The 19,837-nt window shown below is 36.4% G+C and overlaps 2 protein-coding genes and 1 long non-coding RNA gene across 7 annotated transcripts in view; 1 reads left to right on the top strand and 2 right to left on the bottom strand.

Moving 5' to 3' along the window:
• Positions 1–1,720: 1,720 nt before the first annotated feature.
• Positions 1,721–15,225, bottom strand: LOC100176612 (myoferlin). 4 transcript variants are annotated; one of them, XM_026836049.1, is made up of 50 exons: positions 14,674–15,225; positions 14,181–14,305; positions 13,483–13,627; positions 13,180–13,354; positions 12,690–12,834; positions 12,479–12,594; positions 12,198–12,238; positions 11,818–11,900; positions 11,666–11,762; positions 11,476–11,604; positions 11,177–11,262; positions 10,937–11,037; positions 10,585–10,707; positions 10,226–10,403; positions 10,003–10,127; positions 9,843–9,949; positions 9,569–9,758; positions 9,398–9,465; positions 9,252–9,339; positions 9,050–9,190; positions 8,923–8,991; positions 8,744–8,866; positions 8,439–8,607; positions 8,221–8,357; positions 7,919–8,092; positions 7,661–7,751; positions 7,388–7,603; positions 7,174–7,317; positions 6,938–7,116; positions 6,424–6,573; positions 6,107–6,289; positions 5,789–5,875; positions 5,570–5,732; positions 5,419–5,486; positions 5,313–5,351; positions 5,067–5,171; positions 4,699–4,824; positions 4,487–4,576; positions 4,276–4,433; positions 4,045–4,215; positions 3,782–3,938; positions 3,600–3,728; positions 3,459–3,547; positions 3,251–3,397; positions 2,935–3,125; positions 2,674–2,861; positions 2,384–2,493; positions 2,166–2,313; positions 2,043–2,089; positions 1,721–1,896 (listed from the first exon to the last, which is right to left on the bottom strand). In XM_026836049.1, exons 2-49 carry the CDS (start codon positions 14,239–14,241, stop codon positions 2,054–2,056), a joined length of 6,036 nt encoding a protein of 2,011 aa, XP_026691850.1. In that variant the 5' UTR covers positions 14,242–14,305; positions 14,674–15,225; the 3' UTR covers positions 1,721–1,896; positions 2,043–2,053. The 4 variants fall into 4 exon arrangements, with proteins under 4 accessions (XP_026691850.1, XP_009859828.1, XP_026691852.1 ...); XM_009861526.3 differs by lacking the exon at positions 14,674–15,225 and having other exon boundaries at positions 14,181–14,417; XM_026836051.1 differs by lacking the exon at positions 14,674–15,225 and having other exon boundaries at positions 6,433–6,573; positions 14,181–14,417.
• On the top strand, positions 14,186–14,725 carry LOC113474551. Its single transcript, XR_003396221.1, has 2 exons — positions 14,186–14,312; positions 14,413–14,725. It is a non-coding gene; the product is annotated as an uncharacterized LOC113474551 (long non-coding RNA).
• Positions 15,226–15,338: 113 nt separating the features above from the next.
• con (connectin) overlaps positions 15,339–19,837 on the bottom strand; it is a gene marked incomplete in the record, with an annotated part of 129,125 nt that continues 124,626 nt past the window's right edge. Inside the window, 9 exon segments of one of the 2 annotated variants that reach the window (XM_026835743.1) lie at positions 15,339–17,038; positions 17,104–17,236; positions 17,348–17,670; positions 17,749–17,916; positions 18,000–18,222; positions 18,306–18,773; positions 18,852–19,123; positions 19,203–19,373; positions 19,477–19,827. In XM_026835743.1, coding sequence (XP_026691544.1) covers positions 16,876–17,038; positions 17,104–17,236; positions 17,348–17,670; positions 17,749–17,916; positions 18,000–18,222; positions 18,306–18,773; positions 18,852–19,123; positions 19,203–19,373; positions 19,477–19,827 — 2,272 coding nt within the window. 2 annotated transcript variants of the gene reach the window in all.

The following is a 19,837-nucleotide window of genomic DNA, read 5'->3' as shown; positions in this document are numbered from 1 at the left end:
TTTCAAAAACCGTGGTGACATTTCGTGACGTCTCTCTTTTCCCACCTAGCGATAATGCACCCCTACCCACGCTACTACGCTGTATAGTAATGAACAAACAATATTAGCTGTCTACGCAGTCTTTCTGTACTTTATAGAGCAGCATGCAAACACAACTAACTACTCTGTGAGGTTGCCACACGCTACAGGACCGTGTGAACAGAATTAGCCGTTATAACCTTTCGAGTAGCACGAACTGAATTAAAACTGTCAGTACTTTCTCGCACAAAACGTTTTCTAAGATTTTCGATAGCAACTAATTGCTCAGCAAGTGCTATTGTTAATGTGAACGTTAAAACTTTCGTCTACTTTACTTGGGTTAAAGTGCAGCACAACAGTCCATCAACGCACGTGTGGTATGCGGATGTGTGTTTTGCAAAGTGACGTAGATTACAGGTGGATTATTTGTTGTCTGTCAGCTAATATACGAGCTATTAAGTCAATAATACTTGCATGTAAAAAGAAATGACATTATTCTTACTTGCCGCTCAACCGAATAAAGGCACCTTTTATTTACCATTCAAGCGTATACCTAGCGTAAGTACTTCCTATAAAAGCTTAATTCTACGTCTGAAAACAAATCCAAACGACCCATCCTAGACTTACTGTTATTGTACGTTTTAATTTGGCGGATCCTATTACATTACTGTAGCTGGCCTTTCTAATTTTCACGTTTATGTTAACCTCGAAACACTATGTATACGATATCACAAGCTTGCTTAAATTTTAACTCCTGCGTAACTGACTGACTGTACGCAGTTTTACTCCTTGTGGAACAACATATGCCCACGCTGCCGCTCAAGTGCTTCCAATTTCCTGTGATAACGCGGCCACATTAAACCGCGGATGTTACCCGCCATGTGTGAATGGTTGGCACGTCGATTAAGTTTGATTACAAACCAAACCAACGAGTCAGAAATTTGAACCGCGTTGGAACGGGAATACACATTGTAAACACACATAGTCACGTTTTTATAAAGGACATTTAGGATGAGCTAAAATTAATTATCGACGGTGTCTTAATGTTGGTCCTAGTTATCAACGTACATAAGATATTGCCCACCATTATAAAATGTTGATATATATATTTAGATATGTTGTTGTTGTCAGATGTTTTATCAAATAAAAAACACATGAGCAGAGAAATGAATCTAAATGATATCTGTAATATTTTTTACATGAGTTTATTATTGGTTAATAAAACTACGAATCTTGCCGCAACATAAGCTGGAGGTGTACAGTAAAGTAGGGGAAGATGGGACACCTTGGCATTCTATTTTCTCGTCCCAGTGGTAGTAAACAAAAAATATTTATTTAGTTCCAAAACCGTATTGTCACGACTCCCATAGACTGTTGTTAATTGTTTAAAACACCAGAAGGATAGGTGTCCCATCTTTCCAACCCTACTCTCTATATTTTTTTAAGTAAAATATCTGTGAAATACTTTATAGTTGTTAAATTGGTTGAAAAGGGGATTTTGTTCCAACCAACAATAGAGAGGCGACACAGGACATACATTTTTATCCAACAATATAAAATTGCATTCTATAGTAGCACATTTAAGGATTCTTTAAAATTAAAAACAACATAAATAAGAAACTTCTATATTTATAATTTAAACCAATTCCCTTGAGTGGATTTCCAATTACACAAATATATACAATTACATTAAACTGTAAATCCAGCAATGCTAAACACTTTGTAATAAAACAATAATAATTATTGGGCAATATTTTGATATTTTCAAAATCGATGGAATATTTCCACAGAAACACAAGAGAGGGATTGATATTTTGTCTCTTTAACTTCAAGTCATCACTTGTACACATCATCACATAGATTCTCTGATGAATTATTCTGAATTATGCGAGATATTTTATGCCATCATGATTGATAATGGTAATTCGTAAAAACTTGATTAAAATTCATGAATTAAATGACTGTCATTTTTAAAAAACTATATAGAATTGAAAACAGTTATGGAAAAGTACAAGCAAACTTACTTCATAATCTCCTAGCGTGTTTTTGTAAGTTTCTTTGTCAGTTGATTCTAATTTAAAAAAATATAATTGAAAGATATCTACAAAATAAATGAAAACTTTACATTTTTATAATTCACAACTTACCGGGAATGAGTACAAAAACATGACCAAAAATGCAGCAAACAGCAGGGCAACAAGTCCCCCAATAATAAACCATTTGTATTTCCGCCATATTATATAATACAAGCTTTTGAATGGAGATGAGAACCATGCAAAACTGGTGGCCGGCCGACTGCAGGAAAATTATAACATTTTTACCATATTATATATTAAAAACCTCCATAAACAATATGTGAACTTACTTTGGCTTTTCTAACTTTGGATGCATATTAGGTTCGTCTCTTCCTTGTCCGGATGGCTTTTCTTCTTCTTCTTCTGATGTTAAAATCTCCACGGACATTTCTAGCTTACCCTGTTAATTTATTGTTTAAACTTTGTACACGATAACATAGGCTATTTTTATCTCTTTAAATGCGATAGCAAAAATTAAATTCATTAAAATGGTTTTGTTAATTTCCAACTGAATTCCTAATATCATTAACACTTGTATAAATAATTGCAATTATAGTTTTAAACCACGGTAAAAACTTACTGCTTGTTCTTTGACACCATCCACCATTCTGTAAAGTGGCCACCAGCCCTTTATTTGTGAATTCTGTTCAAACAGGTTCACCATGTCCATTCTGCAATTCCCTTGTTCATCTGGAACATTCTCCAACGTACATGTTTTGTTAAACTTACAGCACTTTGGAGCATGTGTCAGTGGAAGAACAATTTCACCTAAAATTTTAATGTTGCAATCACATAGTAACATCACGTAATAACCACACAAATGAAAGCTACTAAGTCTTACTTATGTATTCGTTTGGTCCAAACAAATCATTGTCCCACACTTGGATGTTCAAAACAGGTGGAAACTTAGTGACTGTCTTATCCAAACTCCATAGATGTCGCTTCTTTGAAACATGAACCATTCTCTCCTGAGGTAGGTAATCAAATGGAAAGACAAACCGCCAGTTAAAGTTACCACTGCCATCCAGGGACCTGTGTTTTAAAACAACAATGAAAATATTCTGTACCTGTCACCAGGCCTAATGTAAAATAATCTTCATCTGTTATAAGACTGCAGTAATAAATATTGTATGTTTTGTAAACTCCCCCAGATAAACCTGTAATGAACGTCTGTTTTCTGTTGTTTCCCCTCTAGCCCACTGAGCCATCCTTTCAGGTAAATATCTGTCATCTTGTCTCCCAATATTGAAACATCCATCATCGGGATGTCGGTACAATTCCACACAATCATTCTTAAAAAGTACCTGAGATGTGAAAAACATTTTTCAAAACTTTTATTTTTTAAAAAATTATTATTAATTTTACTTTGAAGGTTTTCTTGGTTCAATGTTGTACGGCAGTCCAGGATCGCCGAATTCTTTGGGAAACATGTCAACCCACATTTGCAAACGCCCCTGTGTTGATGATGTCAAACAAATGCTTATATATAATCTTGTAGTAACAAACCTGTTCAATGTTGGGCAAACCATCATAAAACAGTGGTCTTGTTTCTACATGTTCTGAAACATGAGGAAAACTTCTAAGAACATACAAGGCAAGTCGTTCATCTGCTGGACCCCAGTTTTCGCATGGTTTCTAATTATAAAACAATTCAAACTGAACTTAGAACATAATTTTTGTAATTATACTTTTCCTCTTTCATAATCCTCCAGTTTATAAGTCTTCCCTGCCACCATTACACAGGTGTTGCCGTTCCACACTGGATCATCCCAACATTGTTCTCTACACTTTTGCTCAAGCCACTCTTTTGGTTTCATTTGGTCTCTCCATTGGCAATGCCCTGAGCTGCAAAACATAAATACAAAACACTACTTACGATTGTGTTACATCGTTGGACTGTCCTACTAATTATGAATATTTAATTGTTAGCAACCATATAAGCTTATTTTACTTGCAATAAGTCTGGGGAAGACCACACCACGCCTTGTACTTGCTGAGATATCGATCCTCAAGATCTATAACGGTCTCCCCAATTTTCTCATCACTTCCAATAAGATCCCAATCAAACACTTCAACGTGAAGATCTTTTTCCATTGGCAGTTTCAAGTCAAGTTCAAACATCCTTTTTAACATAGAAAATAATTTTAAAAAAGAAATGTATCTCTTAGGTTTTTTTAAATACCTTCCAAATGTTGGGTAAAGGGTGTTTGGAACATAGTTTTCTCTGTCTACAATTCTTTTCTTGTTCACTTTGATTTTGATATATGGATCTGCCAGACCGTTTGAATCTTTCGGAGCCAAATCCATTGCACGAACAACGTAAATTCTCACCCTGACTTCCTATAGTGAGTAGTTCAACAACCAACTATCATAAAATCTATTAAACATCTTACCACTGCATGTGATGGAGGGACATTGGTGAAACATCTTGGCGGTCTTTCTTCTCGCAAATCTTCGGGCACTTTGTAGATTCGGAACGATCCCTTTTATATGGATATTATTTACAGTGGTTTATTAAAAGTACACACAGTTTATAACAGTCTTGGTGAATTTTTTATTTGATGAATCCATAAACTACTATATACCTAATTAGTAAGATGTTCACCTTGAACTCGCCAGCAAACTCCCTCTCTTCGTCTTCATCAACTTTCCCCCGGAATAATCTGAACTTTTGGACAAAATCACTGAAGTAATTAAAGTCTTCCTGCTTCTCCAGTTCATCCTTGTATATCTAAATATATGTTGTGGTAACGTGATTAAACTCTGTATTTATCTTTTTGAAAAAGTTAGCAAAACTTAAATTATTTAAACAACGAAGAGAAGGGAATCAACAGCAAAACAACATTTGTTAAAACAAGCTATAAATAAAAGGTTTGGGAAAAAACGGTCAGTTAAAAAGCGTGTCTGCTGCACCCAACAAATTGTGAACCTACATTGCATAAAAATGGATCATACTGTTGATATGTTACCTACCTTGATCAAATCTAAACCAGTCTCCAGATAGTTTCCACATAGCCCAGTATCACCAGAAGAAGCATAAAACCGGGACCACCAATCTATTTCCTCATCACGAATTTTCTTTTATTTTAAAGAATATTTTTAACAATGCAGTTGTTAAAATTTTATAAACAAAAGTTATTTCTTGTATAATTTAATTCCCATTTATGTATAAGCAACCTTGAAGCTAAAAATCCACAAAATGGCAACCAACGTACTCACTTTCTCTGAGCTGAAGCTCGGTAACTTTGAGAGGAAACCCTGTTAGAAATAGATTATGTATTTGTTACCAGCTAACAATATATAAACACATGCAACCATTAGTTACCAGTTGTAAATTGTTGGATGGATGTTCTACTTCTATTGCGACATCATGTGATAAGTTTTCCATTTCATCTGCATATAGAGACGAGAAATTACTCCCTAACTTTCATATCACAACTTTCTCCTAAAACAGTAATATTATTTATCTTTCCCACCGTATCCTTCATCATTCCCCGATTCTTTTTGTGTTGGTTCCAATCTATACTTAATATTATCTGTAATAATATGTTGACCAACAGTTGGTCTGCTTCCAAATTTACGATGATCCTTCACCCTTATTACAATGGGAGGGAAATAGAGATCTTCAACTGGAAGGTTCTGTAATAAGGTATTAGCTTGCTTAGTGTAGAAACACACAATGTTGGGATACTTACTGCTTCAATGTAATACACTGGCTCTTCAAAGTTTGGATTATGTTTAAAGTTCTTCATAACTTTTGTCCGCAGTTCTACTTCTCCAATCTATATGAGATAATAGCTCATTAGCTACCAGCAGAACTACATTGCTACATACTTAATAAACCTACTTAACTTATTTAAACTAGGACAACTTTGGTTCTTATAGCATGGTTGGCCTGTTTCATACACCCCATGCCCTCTTGAGTTATCATATAATACTTAATAAGATAAACATAAATTCACTCATTCACTGCCTCCAGTTTGTAAACAGAAACAAATTAACCCTTAACGTACTTGAATCATCACACTTGGGTTATCCACTGCCAACAACTTGAATGACTTCATTTCCCGAACTCCCCACACTAATATTTCAACTGCAGTTCGTTGTAGCACGGGTCGAATACCACATGGAACCATTGGAATGTCGGTGTTTGGTTTGAGAGGTGGTGGCAATGGCATTTCCCTGTCATCTTGTTTCTATTTTAAAACAAAAATATATGAAAAATATTACGTGAAAACAAAATTTCTGTTTATTCCTGTTTCTATTTTAAATCAAATTTATAATAAAAACCTGCCTAACACATTATTCAATAATGAATGGCAAAACTTACTAGAATTACTTCAAATGCACTAAGCAGACTTCCCACATTCTGATTGTTCTTCTTTAGGTTAAACCATTCTAACTTTGTTGTTTTCTTTTCTTCTGGATGAAACTTTAACACAGGTTTGGCGATTGTTCGGCCCATAAACACCAGGGAACCCTGTGTTAACTTAACGTTAATGGTAAAATTAAAGAATTTTTTGTTAATATATGAAATTATCTGCTGCCGTGCATGCGTCGTTATAGCATTTGCATTGTAACCACAGCCAATGTAAAACTGCTAGCGTTGTGGTCATGTTTGTATTTTAGGCGTTTATACCATTCATTATTCCGATCCAGTGGTCACTAATTGGTTGTCTGAATTGTCAGTCATACAGGACAAAATCAATTGCCACAAAGTTACTTATGTGGTAACTTATATAGTGGTAGTAGGACATCTCATTCATTCATTAATTTAAAAACAAAATTAAATTATTTTAACATAAGACTAAGCAAGTTATCTTGTAACCACCATCCACACTAACCATATAATCTTGATCGTATAGCTCGATCGAGATGTTAGGACAATTCCTGTTCCAGTGTTCAAAGTCTCCATAATATTTCATGTCCATCATCAAGGTCTGGTCCCATGTTGGATTCAGACTGTGTTTGTAAACTTCTGTTTTTAGTGTTTGACTCAGGAATGATACAATCACCTTTGAATCTGTTGTAAATATTAAAACATTTTATATTTTTTTCAACTTTTGATTTTAACATTTACCTGAAAAGCTGTCTTGGTCCATAGGTTGTAGGTCTCTTCCTTGGTAGATGTATGCTCTTAAATGTAAATGATGAACCTTCTCATACACCATGTATATTTTGGGAGGAATTTTGGACGAGCTTTTAGGTTTCAATGTATCTGTGGCTAAAGATTGCTTGGTGGTTAAATTCAGACCCTTAAAGTTGTGTTACAACATTTTATAGAATATTCCTACCCAGACTTGACACTCCAAAAATATCAGATAACCCAGATTTCTTTTTTTTTATCTTTTTCTTTTTCAATTTTTTTTGTTGAACTTTTTCCTTCTCAGGTAGTTGTCCAGGTTTATCATCAGCTTCTAATATTGAAACAACTTCTGCTCGAGAAGTTTTCGAATCTAAATTTGTATCTTCGGGGACCTCTTTCAATTGCTCCATGTCATCTATTTCATCTGCCAGTGTAAAAATAATCGCACAATTTATATTATATTTAAGAAATTATTTTTTACCCTTTGTTTCAACATCAGTGGTTTCCGTCTTGACAGAATCCGTAACAGATTCACTTTCCGAGTCTGTTTTCGTTTTTGAATCATCTATTTTCTAAAATATATTTTTACAGCTTAGTTACAGGAAATATGTTATTTGCAAGTCAAAATCTATGATTCCATTTTGTGCTGAATGTTTTTATTCACTTAATGTTTGCTAGAACAACCGATTCAATATTTCATTTGTTTAATATTACCAAGTATAGGTTTAATAATACTTACCACAATTGAAGCATCAAGGTTAAATATTGCAGCTGATTGTTTTGTGCCCGTTGTTACCATTCTACGAACCCATCTTCTTCTTCTAACCAGGTCCAACATCCTTGGAATGTTATGAAACTGGCCCCCCATTGTTGTAGCGTACTCCCAACCTTCTGCTAAGCGAAGTTCTTCTTTCTAAATTATATCCAGAAGGAGAATTTTAATCTTTAGAAAGTTCTTAGTATATAAAAAGTTGTTGAGATAATTTTAATTTTTTTTTTTATACATTTTAAAGATGTATTACAAAAAAGTTTCATTTTTACCTCAGCCTTTTTAAACATCTTCTCATCCACACAGACTCTATGTCTTATCAACCTTCTTCTTCTTGATGTATGGTATGTCTTCTCCATTGTAGACCAAGCAGAATTCACGATTGTTTCTTCTATACGATACTCCCATCCTAAAACAACAATCTTCATGTTTTATCAAGTTGATGTTGAAAATAAATTTAAACAAGAAAAATATGATAACTATTACTTACCATCTTCATCACACGCCCTGTTCGTGTCCACTTTCCATTCATTGTCCCATTCCCAACCTTTAGGAATCTTGAGGTCAGACAACTTAGCAACATCTCCATGTCTACCGCTTGTCAACTTATCCATGGCCCAGGTCATATCAGAGCTTCTCTTCTCATACTCATATGCATCCTGAACAAAAATGTTTATGGTGTTATAAACATAAAAGTAAAAATATTTTTTTCACATAAACTTATGGTATTAAACATATAAAAAGGGAATATTATTTTCCAATTTAACATTTTCTGTATAGTTTAGAACACTTTACCTCTAGCACACTCTTGTGGCCTTGGGTTACGTCATGTCCTTGTAGATGAATGGAATCTATTTTCCAATCTTCCTCCCATTTCCAATCCGTTGGGCAGCTAAATGCATCTTTTGGAAGTGGTAACTGCAACATAGCAAGTAAAAGTTAATTTCATATCATATTATAGTCAAGAGTCACACCTCTCCTGATATATCTGTGTATCCCTTCGAGCTCCAGCCGACTAATGGTATTTTCACTTCTGCTTCAAACTAAACAAGGTGGTTTAGTAAATTTAATCAAATAAAGATAGAACGGTGTTCTACTCACTGTCTCGGCAAACACTGATATCTGTCCGTTAGAGTTGAATTTAAAATGATCCTGATCCACTGCCCTTCCCAACCAAGCGATCAGCCGTACTTGTGCTGGTACTTTGTATTGCTTCTTACTTCTGACATTTGTTGTGGGATACTGATGAATTACAAAGATCCACTTATAAACTACATTCACATATGTAAAAGCAGTAACATACCTTCAAAGTGACTGTTTGTGGCTCCGAACAAAACCTTCCACAGAACTCCTGTTTATCGGGTGAATACAATACATCATATGCAGGTATTCTGTACATTAACAACATGAACATCAATCACTTATAAACACCAACAACAAATGCATTACCTTGCGTAGGCAACTCTCTTGTCATCAGATATCATCCATATAACTACATCTGGAAGACTGTTTTGTGGCTGAAAGATAAGTTGACACATGTAACTTTGTGAGTGATTATTTAAAAATAGTTTTTGTTTACTTTGTCAACAGTTATAACTGTTAACCTATATAACATTTTACCTCATAAGAAATCTGCTCAAGGATTTCCAAGAAATTACTTATTGCTTCAATAGCTTCGTTAGCTTCTGTACAATTTTGGCGAAGTTCCTTGGCTTCTTGGCAGATTGTGAGCAGTGTGCCCTTCCTTTGATGGTAGATTTTACGATCCAGTTGATTGGAAGATTTTCCATGTGGATTTGGCAGCTTCTTGCTGGTGAATGTATGTTTATTAAACATGGCAAGCAATATCAAGTTTACTGGAATATCTTCAATGTTGGAAAATATAAAAACTTACGATGTTTCCAAGATTAAAATATCCAGAATTGAAACTATTTCAGCTGCAATATCAATGGGGTCAGATTTGTTTTCAACATTCACTTTAAGCTGGTTCATTTTATCTCTCTATAACCAACCAAGTGTTAGTGTCAAATAACTTATACTAAAATGAATCATACCACTTGGTCACATATCTTAAGTATAAAGTTCATTGCATAGAGCCGTGAGCTAATGTCTTCCCAATGTGATGTCACAATTGTAATCGGCTTCTCCGAGGCCCATGGCATATAGTGGTAATGCACGCCTTGAATAAAAGGTGTATTTAACTCTAAGCTTATTGCTCAATAGTTAAATATATTTATTATTGATATTTACACTTAAATTGACAACACATTAACAAACCATCAAATACAGAGTTGCCGTGATGAGTTACGGAGAAAGGGGCAAAGATTTCTGTATCAAATTTATTCCCGTTGTTTCCCATTGAGACTTCAAACTCTATCTTTTCCAGAGGTTTCCGCATCAGACTTGCACTTTCAAAACCTACAACCAGTCGGTACCTTCTTCGACGCAAATGTTTCTGTAGAACAAAGTATTTGCATAACCACAAATTAACTTTTAAACTGTTAAATAATATAAATGTTGCAAAATATGCAAATTACAAAAGCAGAGTATATAAAAAAATTTCTAATAACAAAACAGTTGCACGCCACACTGTATGGGTACAACTTGTGTGATTGAATATCCAACTAAAAACTTACCTGCATAACAGCAACCTGTTCATCTGCTATTGGTTGTGTGGGGGGTGGAGGTTCAACACCTTCCTCATCCATTGTCGTTACCAACTCAACCATCGCTCTTCCTCTGTATGCACAACCATCTCCCTGATACAAACAAACAAACACACACACATATATAAGTGGTTACATATATATATATATGGTCTTCACTGCACAAGTTGCAATAACTCATGAGACAACTTTGATAACTTAAGTACAAACGGTTAAATCATATTAAACTTTATACCTAAAATAACAACAATGCAAATAATGGACACCTAATTGATTTATATTCAATAAAGTTAGAGCTTGCAATATATTCAACATTAATTACTTTTCCTTTGTTTAAATCCTCTAAGACATCTCCTGTTTCAGAAAACTCTCTTGGCGAACCATAGAAGTTGATGTAAGATGGGCCGAAGGTTGGGAGAAAACCTGGGGAATTATATGTTGAATAATATATATATCTCATACTCAGAACACCAGTGTTATAATAACTGTCTTTGATCAAGCGAGAGTAAATAAGTTTAATTCATTCATTCCTTTATTGAGTAATCAGACATTTAACAGATACCTCCACTTTTCCCATCTCCTGTAGAAGAAATACGAGACAAAGGAATGGTCACTGTTCCAATAATATCATCCGCTCCTATTCGGTCCCTGAAGTGACAATGGACACGATTCTTAGTAAATGCAGTTAGTGATAGTATTGATAATATAACATAAGTTACCCAGGTTGTATGGCTTATTACAATAGGAACTGTATGGGGATTAAAATCTCCCTAAATCTCCAATGAGCTAAAATTCTTTGTCATGAATCGATAAATATTGGCGTCAGGTTACTTTTATCTGGCATTTTAAAAGTTTACTTACCAGTCAATTAAGATGAGTTGAACTGTGTCGCACATTGAGGGGAACTTGAGTGAAAGACTGAGTTCCTCATTCCACTCGGGATGGTTTGTTTTCAAAAGTACTTTTGTCTTAACCTTCTTGCCCGCAAACCTACACACATGACCGAATAAAATTAGATTTTTATTTTGAAGTGATAGGAATTGTTTTTTACTTAAACTTCAAGTAAGGATCCACCAAACTCTTTGCAATGTTTTCATCGTTGGTAAGACCCAACTTCTGCTTAATATTTTCAAAAAAAGCTAAGTCCACTGAAAATAACAATAATTAATTAGTCGTATGGTATGTTATGTCATTGTAACTTACTCTGTGGCAAGTCTTCTGCTCCATAAACACGAAGAGTAAAATAAGCAGAACGCATTGATGCACCAGCTGGGGTCAATAAATTGCTGTAATATATTTTGGTTAGTTGGTTTCGAATACACTTTCCAAGTTTATAGAATCATTACTACGTCTTGCTGATAGAATCAGAAAACATTCTGTTTGAAATCATAAGTTCTTAGGACGAGCTATGTTGAAATATGGGACCAATGAAGTTTGCTATTATTTGAGTTCCACCACATTTGGGAGTTTACTGTCTATTTTATGGCAAGCACCGTGTGATTTTAAAAGTGGTGGGGTGTTTAGATTACACAGGTAAAAATCATAGCTAACCCTTTGACATCTGTTGCACAGTTAAGTCTTACCCATCCACGTCATCCTCCTCAGCAATGTCTTCGGTTTCATCCTGTAATTAAAGGAATTTTCCATTACAAAAATAAATGTAACTTATTTTTTCCTTAGTGGTGGGATATGACAGTAACGCAGGTGTTTCATTTTATTCATTATGTGCTCACTTACAAGTTACCATGTATGTAACTTTGTGGTTGGTTTTTTTGAACTTGAAAATAGGAACTATTGGATTTAAACAACTGCCGAAGGTCAAACACATTCGGGAGGTCTATTATAATTCTTTTATGTTTCTTACTGGTGGCTGATCTCCTGCACCAAGAACACAGATCGTGATTTTCAAATATCCTTGCGTAGAGTTAGAATTATCATCTGGATCTGTCAGCAGTAGCCATTTTTTCACATAAGCGTGTTCTGCAAATTACATTTATAACCATATTAAAGCAAGCACAAGGTTGCAATTATACATAGCATGTATTTCAAGTAACATTATCCAGTTCTTGTCATACCTGGTTGATTGTATATACTTCCCACGTCCAATTTAAATGTTCCAATCAACCCATCCGATCTCATATTTCTCGAGTTATTTACAGTGAACTCAAATATATAATCGCACAGCTCCTTCAATGACTCTTTGAAAGTGAACAGGAACATCTGACAAAAGTAAGTTTAGCTCTCACCCTATGTTTCATAGTTGGGCTGCAACTAATGTTAAAAATATACAGCTGAACAAACCATACTGGCATATACTGTAATTAAAGTCATTTCATTTACTTCATGCTGTTTAATATATATATAGTAGGGTGGGGAAGATGGGACACCTTTTTATTTTATTTTCTTGTCCCATTTGGTAGTAAAAAAAGAGCATATAAAGTATAAACACGAATAGTAACGATTCCCATTCACTGTTAGTACGATTAGGACTTTTGGATGTTTTATGCTAAATGTGTCTCGCTTTCCCCAACCTACTATACTGTAGTTAAAGTCATTTTCAATTACCTCGTTCCATATTGGTGCCGATCCTTTCCGAATCCTGGTGATTTTGGTTTGTGTTTTGCCTGCTTTGACAGTGACCACAGGTTTTATGTTGGAACCAGCGAGTTGGCGACCGCATATTACTTTTAAACGAATTTGAAAATCTTCCGGTTTCTCTGACAGAGCGGATCTATCAACTCTAAACACAAGATAAATAAAATGCATAACGTGGATTTTGTTCTAAACGGGTGAGCTCGTTTTCTCTCTCTCATCGGTCTCGTACCGAAGATTTTATCTATGGAGATCAACAGCTTACGTAAAGCTTACCTTGTATTAGTAGGAGTAAAGGTGGGAATCGAAACATCGTTTCCTTCCTTTGTTGGCTCTACCTCGTTTCCAACTCCTTCGTCTTCGCTGTCGCTCTTTGGAACGACGCTCACATTTTCATCTTCCTTTTTTAAGCTGAATAATCCTTCAAGTACAAAATACGATAATCAAAAGTAAACCTCGATTTTTGCGAGTATTAAAAAACATTCGCAGTAATTCATTTAATTTTTATTCAGTCACTTCACGTAACCATTAAACTATTAGAGTTTGCATGCATTCTACAACATCAAAATCATAAAATATAATAATATATTTAAATAAAGAAATTTCGGAAAAAATTCCCGACGATAACAACCATGTATAGCAGGTCGCCCAACATAGGCCTATACTAGGAAGATGGGAGACCTTTATCGCGTATGATTCAAATATCCTGATCGTGTTATAAACAATTAACAATGGTTTATGGGAGTCGTTGGGATACGGTTTTATAATTCATTAATATTCTTTGTTTACTAGCAAATAGATGAAAAAATAGAATGAAAAACTGTTTATTTTAAAATATTTTAAAAATGAGAATTAAATCTTCCCTATTCTACCCTCGCGTTGGTTGGTAACGAACGCGAGGGTTTTATATCAAACACCCAATACTCTGCAACCTATGGTTTATTGGTTTTCTATTTTAACCTATATTAGCCTACCTGATAGTCTCCTTTTAGGTGTTTGCTTTATGTCCAATTTTTCATCTGAATCTTCAGCCATTCTTGTACTTAAAGGTCTAAACCTTGCCCACGAATGAACCGATTATTTAAACCCAGTTTAACTTCTGTAAGGTATTTCCTCTTAGAATTATGTAGGCTTATCGCACCAACAATATTAAATCCAGCGGCTATTGAAACCAACCGCTATGTTGTAACATCTATTTTCCCACAGGATCACCACCAGCAAATACAATCACACGACTGTATATGGATCTCGTAACTGTAAGCTCTGGGAAAGGATATTGGCAATTTCCTATACATTTATCTGCTTGGTTTATTTAACGATTTTAACAAAAGCTTTTATAAAACAATTCAAGAATTTAAAACGACATACTTCACAATGCTCGGTACGCTTGTGAGCGCTGATCCACATATTTGTTAACAACGGTTTCGATATGTCCGGGAACGCTTTACATTTTCAACTGCTTTTTACCTTTAGGCACTTTTTAACGACTGTAGTTTTTCAAATAAATCCTTCGATTCTTTGTTTGAATTTGTACTTTGGTATAATATTAAACTGCCTATGGAAACTGCCCATATTTTTCTCTCGTCTGTAATTGCAAATGAACAATTTTTATTTGTTAAGTGGTTTATTTGATCATGCGAACAAGTGAACATACAATATTTTAGTTGTGAAAACGAAACATTAAGTTGAACAAGTGAAACACGAAACACGCCCCTATGAGGAAAATGTAACAATCCTAGTAATCATTGTTGAGCCCGTGGGTGGTTTGCCCGCGCCTAATTAAATACGGCGTCTCTTGCTGCATTCTTGGGACACGATCACGTGGTGTTAGCCACGTAACACCACGTGTTGGCTGGCCGGTTAACCAGATTGAACGGCTGGCATTCTATTGATTTCGTTTTGGTGGCCGGACCCATTTGTTGCTATATTGTGTGTACCTGATTTTACATGAATCAAATATAGTAACAAAAACACATGATTGAAACGTATACAAAATATGAACAAAACATGAAGAAAATAACATGGTCAAAACAGACTGCTTTAAAACACCCTTAATTGACCCGACAAACTGCCCTAAACTGCCAATGGAAACTGCCCATTTTTTTCTCTCGTCTGTAATTGCAAATGAACAATTTTTATTTGTAAAGTGTTTTATTTGATCATGCGAACAAGTGAACATACAATATTTTAGTTTTGAAAACGAAACATCAAGTTGAATTTGTTACAAGTGAAACACGAAACACGCCCAGTACACGTCTATTAAAACTGTTGAGTCGGGCTTCCCGATCGCAAAGGCTACCGTTGCTGGTATTGAGTTCTGCCATAATTTGCGAGGGAATGACAGACCAATAGTCCTGCAACTGCGCCGACAGTCGACATCGGGAAAACCCTAGGCGTCACCTCAAACTTTTAGCTTTAAAGCAAGTAAATTTGAAATAAATTGCGCTTGGCAATATGTGGCGTTATACGAATTAACAAGAGATGCGGTAAATTAGTGCCATAAAAGACAGAATATGTGGCATTTACAAATGAAATTAAAGAAATGCCAAAAAGGCAACATTGATTGATGTTGAATTTACAAGATAATTGATCAAATATTGTCAAAAGACATAAATAATGTTTAAAAGTCACGTGAGAAATGAAGGGATTTGAGAAATTTGAAGAAACATAAGATTTTGAAAACAAACAAACATATTACGAACACTGTTGTAGTTAATAAACGGTAAAAGTTGTTGACACTTTCAGATTCTGTTTGGCCTATTTTGTTTTGGGGGAAATAAAAGCACAAGTGCTATTAATATAACAGGAATTGCTGTTCTTCTGTTTGAGAAGACAGAATAGTTTTCCCATATAATGGGTTTTCATTTGCCAATATTTCGGCAGAACCGAAGGGAAATCGCTCAGTAGTATCACGTGAATGGAAGGTTACTTCGCCACCCATCAGCTTGGAGGGGTAGCGACGTTACCTATCTTCACGACACTGGCATTGGTATAATGGAAGTAATGACATTGCAGTTTTGTCAACATATCATTATCAAGGAGGCATGTTTGTGTCCACTATGGGATCACATGTCAAGAAGATGGCTCGTCAAACAGAAGGGGGAGTGTCAGAAATATGAAGAATATTTAAAAGCGTTTGGAAAATAATAAAAGACAAATTCACAATCAACAATAAAATTCATAAACTGGCTCGTTTTTCCTGCGTCAGGTTATAGAGAGAAAATAAATGGTAAAGTACTTGTCAAGAATGAGTTGTTTAAAGTAAAAATATAAGTCGTAAACAGGTTTACAGTTAGCGGCCAGATTGACAGGATATTAACAATGATATGATGCAAATGTCAAACGAAATTTCAATAAACTTGCATGGTTAAGCATTTGTACAAAGAAGTTTTAAGAGAATTATTCATAAATGTTCAATATCAAGTTGTATGAAACTTTTGTGGATATAAAGCCTCGTCATATTATGTGTCTTCAAATGAAGACACATTGTCGAACATATCAACATAGTGATTGTACTGTACATATATATATCACAGTATAGATTGTTGTCACAACCTTACGGTTTTCTATTAGTGTTCATGTAAGTCATGGCAGGTTCAATGCAGGGTCCTTTGCTAAACTTTCCGCTGTACAATTAGTTCAAATATTTACAATTCGGTGAGGGTTGTCTTAGATGTTGACTTGAACTACCACGGTCGCAGCGTCCGAACCCCTTGGGCTTGCTACTTCCAACCGGTATTTCCCGGCGTCGGTCGATTTTGCTCCAAGAATGGTCAAAGTGGTTGAGGTGTCGTTGCTGTCGATGCGAATACGCCCACAGTCGTCTCCGTCACTGTAGGTAAAAGGGTTTAGTATTTGTTCATAAAAAAGTTAAATTTTAATTGTCTTAAAGCTTACTTTAAAGTCATTCCGTTGTGAAACCACACCGCAACACAAGGTGCTTGGCCAGAGAGGGCGGTGGTGAGCGTGAGAACCTTTCCTGTTGTAACGGAAACGGATCCCGGAAGTGCTTCAATTTTAGGTGAGTTTCCTGTAAAATAATTGACTTTACATAAGAATTTTGGTTAAAAGATATCTATGTTATGTTTCTGTCTGTAGTCGGTGTTTTTACAAAAGAGGTTAAGTAGATTTTAAACCTTACCTTTGCTCGATGTCGAAGATGATTTTGATGAAAATGAAGTAATTTTCGATGTCTGTTCAATGGATCTTTCCATGTGCTGCATCAAACCACTCATCGGTGATTGTTCCATACTCGAGTGACCTCGAGTGCCGGCAAGTTTGCTAATCTTTTTCCGCATGCTGGCGCAAGATTGCGGTGACATGCTGCAAGTTGTAGTTGATGATCCACCGTTGGTTCCAATCAACTCACATTCGTATGATCCCGCGTCTTCCTCAAAGAGGTCATTGATGATCAACGAGTAGCAAGCGCCGAATGTTTCAGACTTCATGCGACCGCTTGAAAAACTGAAAGAATAAATCATCCGTTTAAAACCAAGCAAATATTAGGGCACGGAAAAGAGAAATAGGTAGTTTAAAACTTACCGAATTGCCGCACCGTCCTTTGTCCATTCCACACGCTTGACATCGTCTGGATTTGAAACGCTGCATTCAATATGGACTTTACCATCCAGTCTCAACTCAACATGGAGTTGACCGACGACCATGGGCCCTCTGCGTTGTCTTGATGCAGCTCGACCCATTGGCGATGATCTGGTAGGTAGAAGGGTCATTAGTAAATGAACACTGCGGTCTCAATGCATTTCTGTATTTGTATATTTCGTCAAAGTGCTTACTTTTCATAAACAGAAGTTGCTGCTGGTGTTGGTCGTCGTCGTGGTGTCACGTCCAAGGTAAAGTCAGTGGTCGCGGATCCTTTGCTGGATTCAGCGATGCATTGATAGTTGCCGGCATCCATAAGACGACAGTCTCGGATTTCCAGCGTTCTCTTTCCTCGGTTTGCACCAAGGTTGTATTTTTCGTTGTCCTTGATGATACGGCCATCGTGGTACCAAGTCACTGCACAAAATATAATGGTTTAAAATCTCACAAAATTCGAGAGTTGGTTTTTACATGAAAATGCTCAATTAGTTTTCACTTACGTTTTGGTGATGGTTTTCCGTCGCACTGCGCTGAAAACGTTGCCACGTCTCCCTCGAGCACATATTGACTCTTCGGCTGTAGTACAAAGTACGGAGCTCCAGCAGATGACGAAGGAGTTGCGCTTCCCATCCTACTTTCTGATGTAACATAAGGACTGAATCCAGATGAGCGGGAAAGTCCTCGCTCGTCAAATGCGGTTGAACTTCGAGACTCCACTCGTTCGTTGGCCGGTGTCAGATGTGTCACAGTTTCGAATCGGTTTCTTGAAATGCTCGTACGTGCGTCGATCATGTCCAAACTCACGTGGAAGTCTTGCACACCTCGTTTCGAAGCACTGGACTCGAACTCGGATCCTGTAACTTCGAGTGTGGCGTAGTCTGATGTTTCGCCCTTGTAGTTTTTAGCCGAGCAACGGTAGGTACCGCTGTCTCCTTCGTGGCATCGTACAATTTCAAGTGTTGTGACTCCTGTAGAACAAACATTCGTTAGCGTAAGTAATTCAAGATATAAACACTTGGGAAGAAGATATATTTTAGGATTCCTACCTCCAATGTTGCTGACGTAATATTTAGTTCCTCCGGATGCGAGTTCTGTTCCGTTCCTGTACCACGTGATCTGTGGTTCAGGTCGACCGCGCACAAACGCGCTAAGCTTGGTGCTCATACCAGCAGGAACAACATGGCTGCGCATGCGCAGTTGGAAGTTTGGCGCGTAATCTGCAGCAGATGACGTCACTCCTTGGTCACCTCTTGCTTTCAGACGTGAGCTGGTGAACTCGATTCCAGATGAAAGATCTTCCTCGTATTCATCGTATCGTCTGTAGGAAGATTATGTGTGTAAGCGAAATTGTTGGGAACAAATTCGACAAATGTTAACACTGTGAATCAGACGCTTACCTTGATCGTTTTGATTTTCGTTGTTTCCTTGATTGTTGTCTTCGGTAATATTCCTCATCGCTGCTTTCGCTTGACGAGGATGACGAGGACGAAGAGTAAACTGGTCGTCGTTTCTTCTTCTTTGATACAACATCAGTGACTGGTCGCATCAGCTCTTCGAATTCAAATGATCTGCAAGTAGAACAAGATTTAGGAAGACTGTCAAAAACACACTGACGACATCAATGTAATATCCATTATTGTATAGTGTGTTCTACTATACTCGAAACCTCACCTTCGTCGTCTAAGTTTCTTCAAGTAATTTGGTTCCTCATCACGAGCTTTTTTAGTGAAGCGTTTCTTTGATGCGGATTTAATCATTTCCATCTCGATTTCCATTTCATCGACTTGTTCTTGTCTTCTTCGTTCTCGCTCGCGACGTTTGCGTTGGTAATTAAAATCACCGTCGCTTTCAGAGGCAGCAGAGGATGCAGACGTGGAACGTTGTCGGCGTGCTGGTTTAGTTGTTGGAAGATCGGCTTCGGTTTTTACACCGGCATACTTCCATGTGTCGTAGTTAACTGGTCGAAGTAGTTCATCGTCCGATTCGATATCAACGACCTTGCCACTAGTGAGCTCGGTGGTTCTGTTAAAAA

The sequence above is a fragment of the Ciona intestinalis genome, chromosome 9, assembly GCF_000224145.3.
Source record: "Ciona intestinalis chromosome 9, KH, whole genome shotgun sequence".
Classification (NCBI taxonomy): Eukaryota; Metazoa; Chordata; class Ascidiacea; order Phlebobranchia; family Cionidae; genus Ciona; species Ciona intestinalis.
This window is presented reverse-complemented; position numbering and strand designations above follow the sequence as displayed.

What these genes read in the sequence shown, in the direction of transcription:
- LOC100176612 (XM_026836049.1), bottom strand. Translation starts at nt 14,241, where the DNA reads ATGGCTGAAGATTCAGATGAAAAATTGGACATAAAGCAAACACCTAAA. An exon ending in GTGCAGGAGATCAGCCACCA is followed by an intron (nt 12,239 to 12,478) that starts GTAAGAAACATA and finishes CTTTAATTACAG; the next exon opens with GATGAAACCGAAGACATTGC. An exon ending in CACAAACAGTCACTTTGAAG is followed by an intron (nt 9,191 to 9,251) that starts GTATGTTACTGC and finishes GTAATTCATCAG; the next exon opens with TATCCCACAACAAATGTCAG.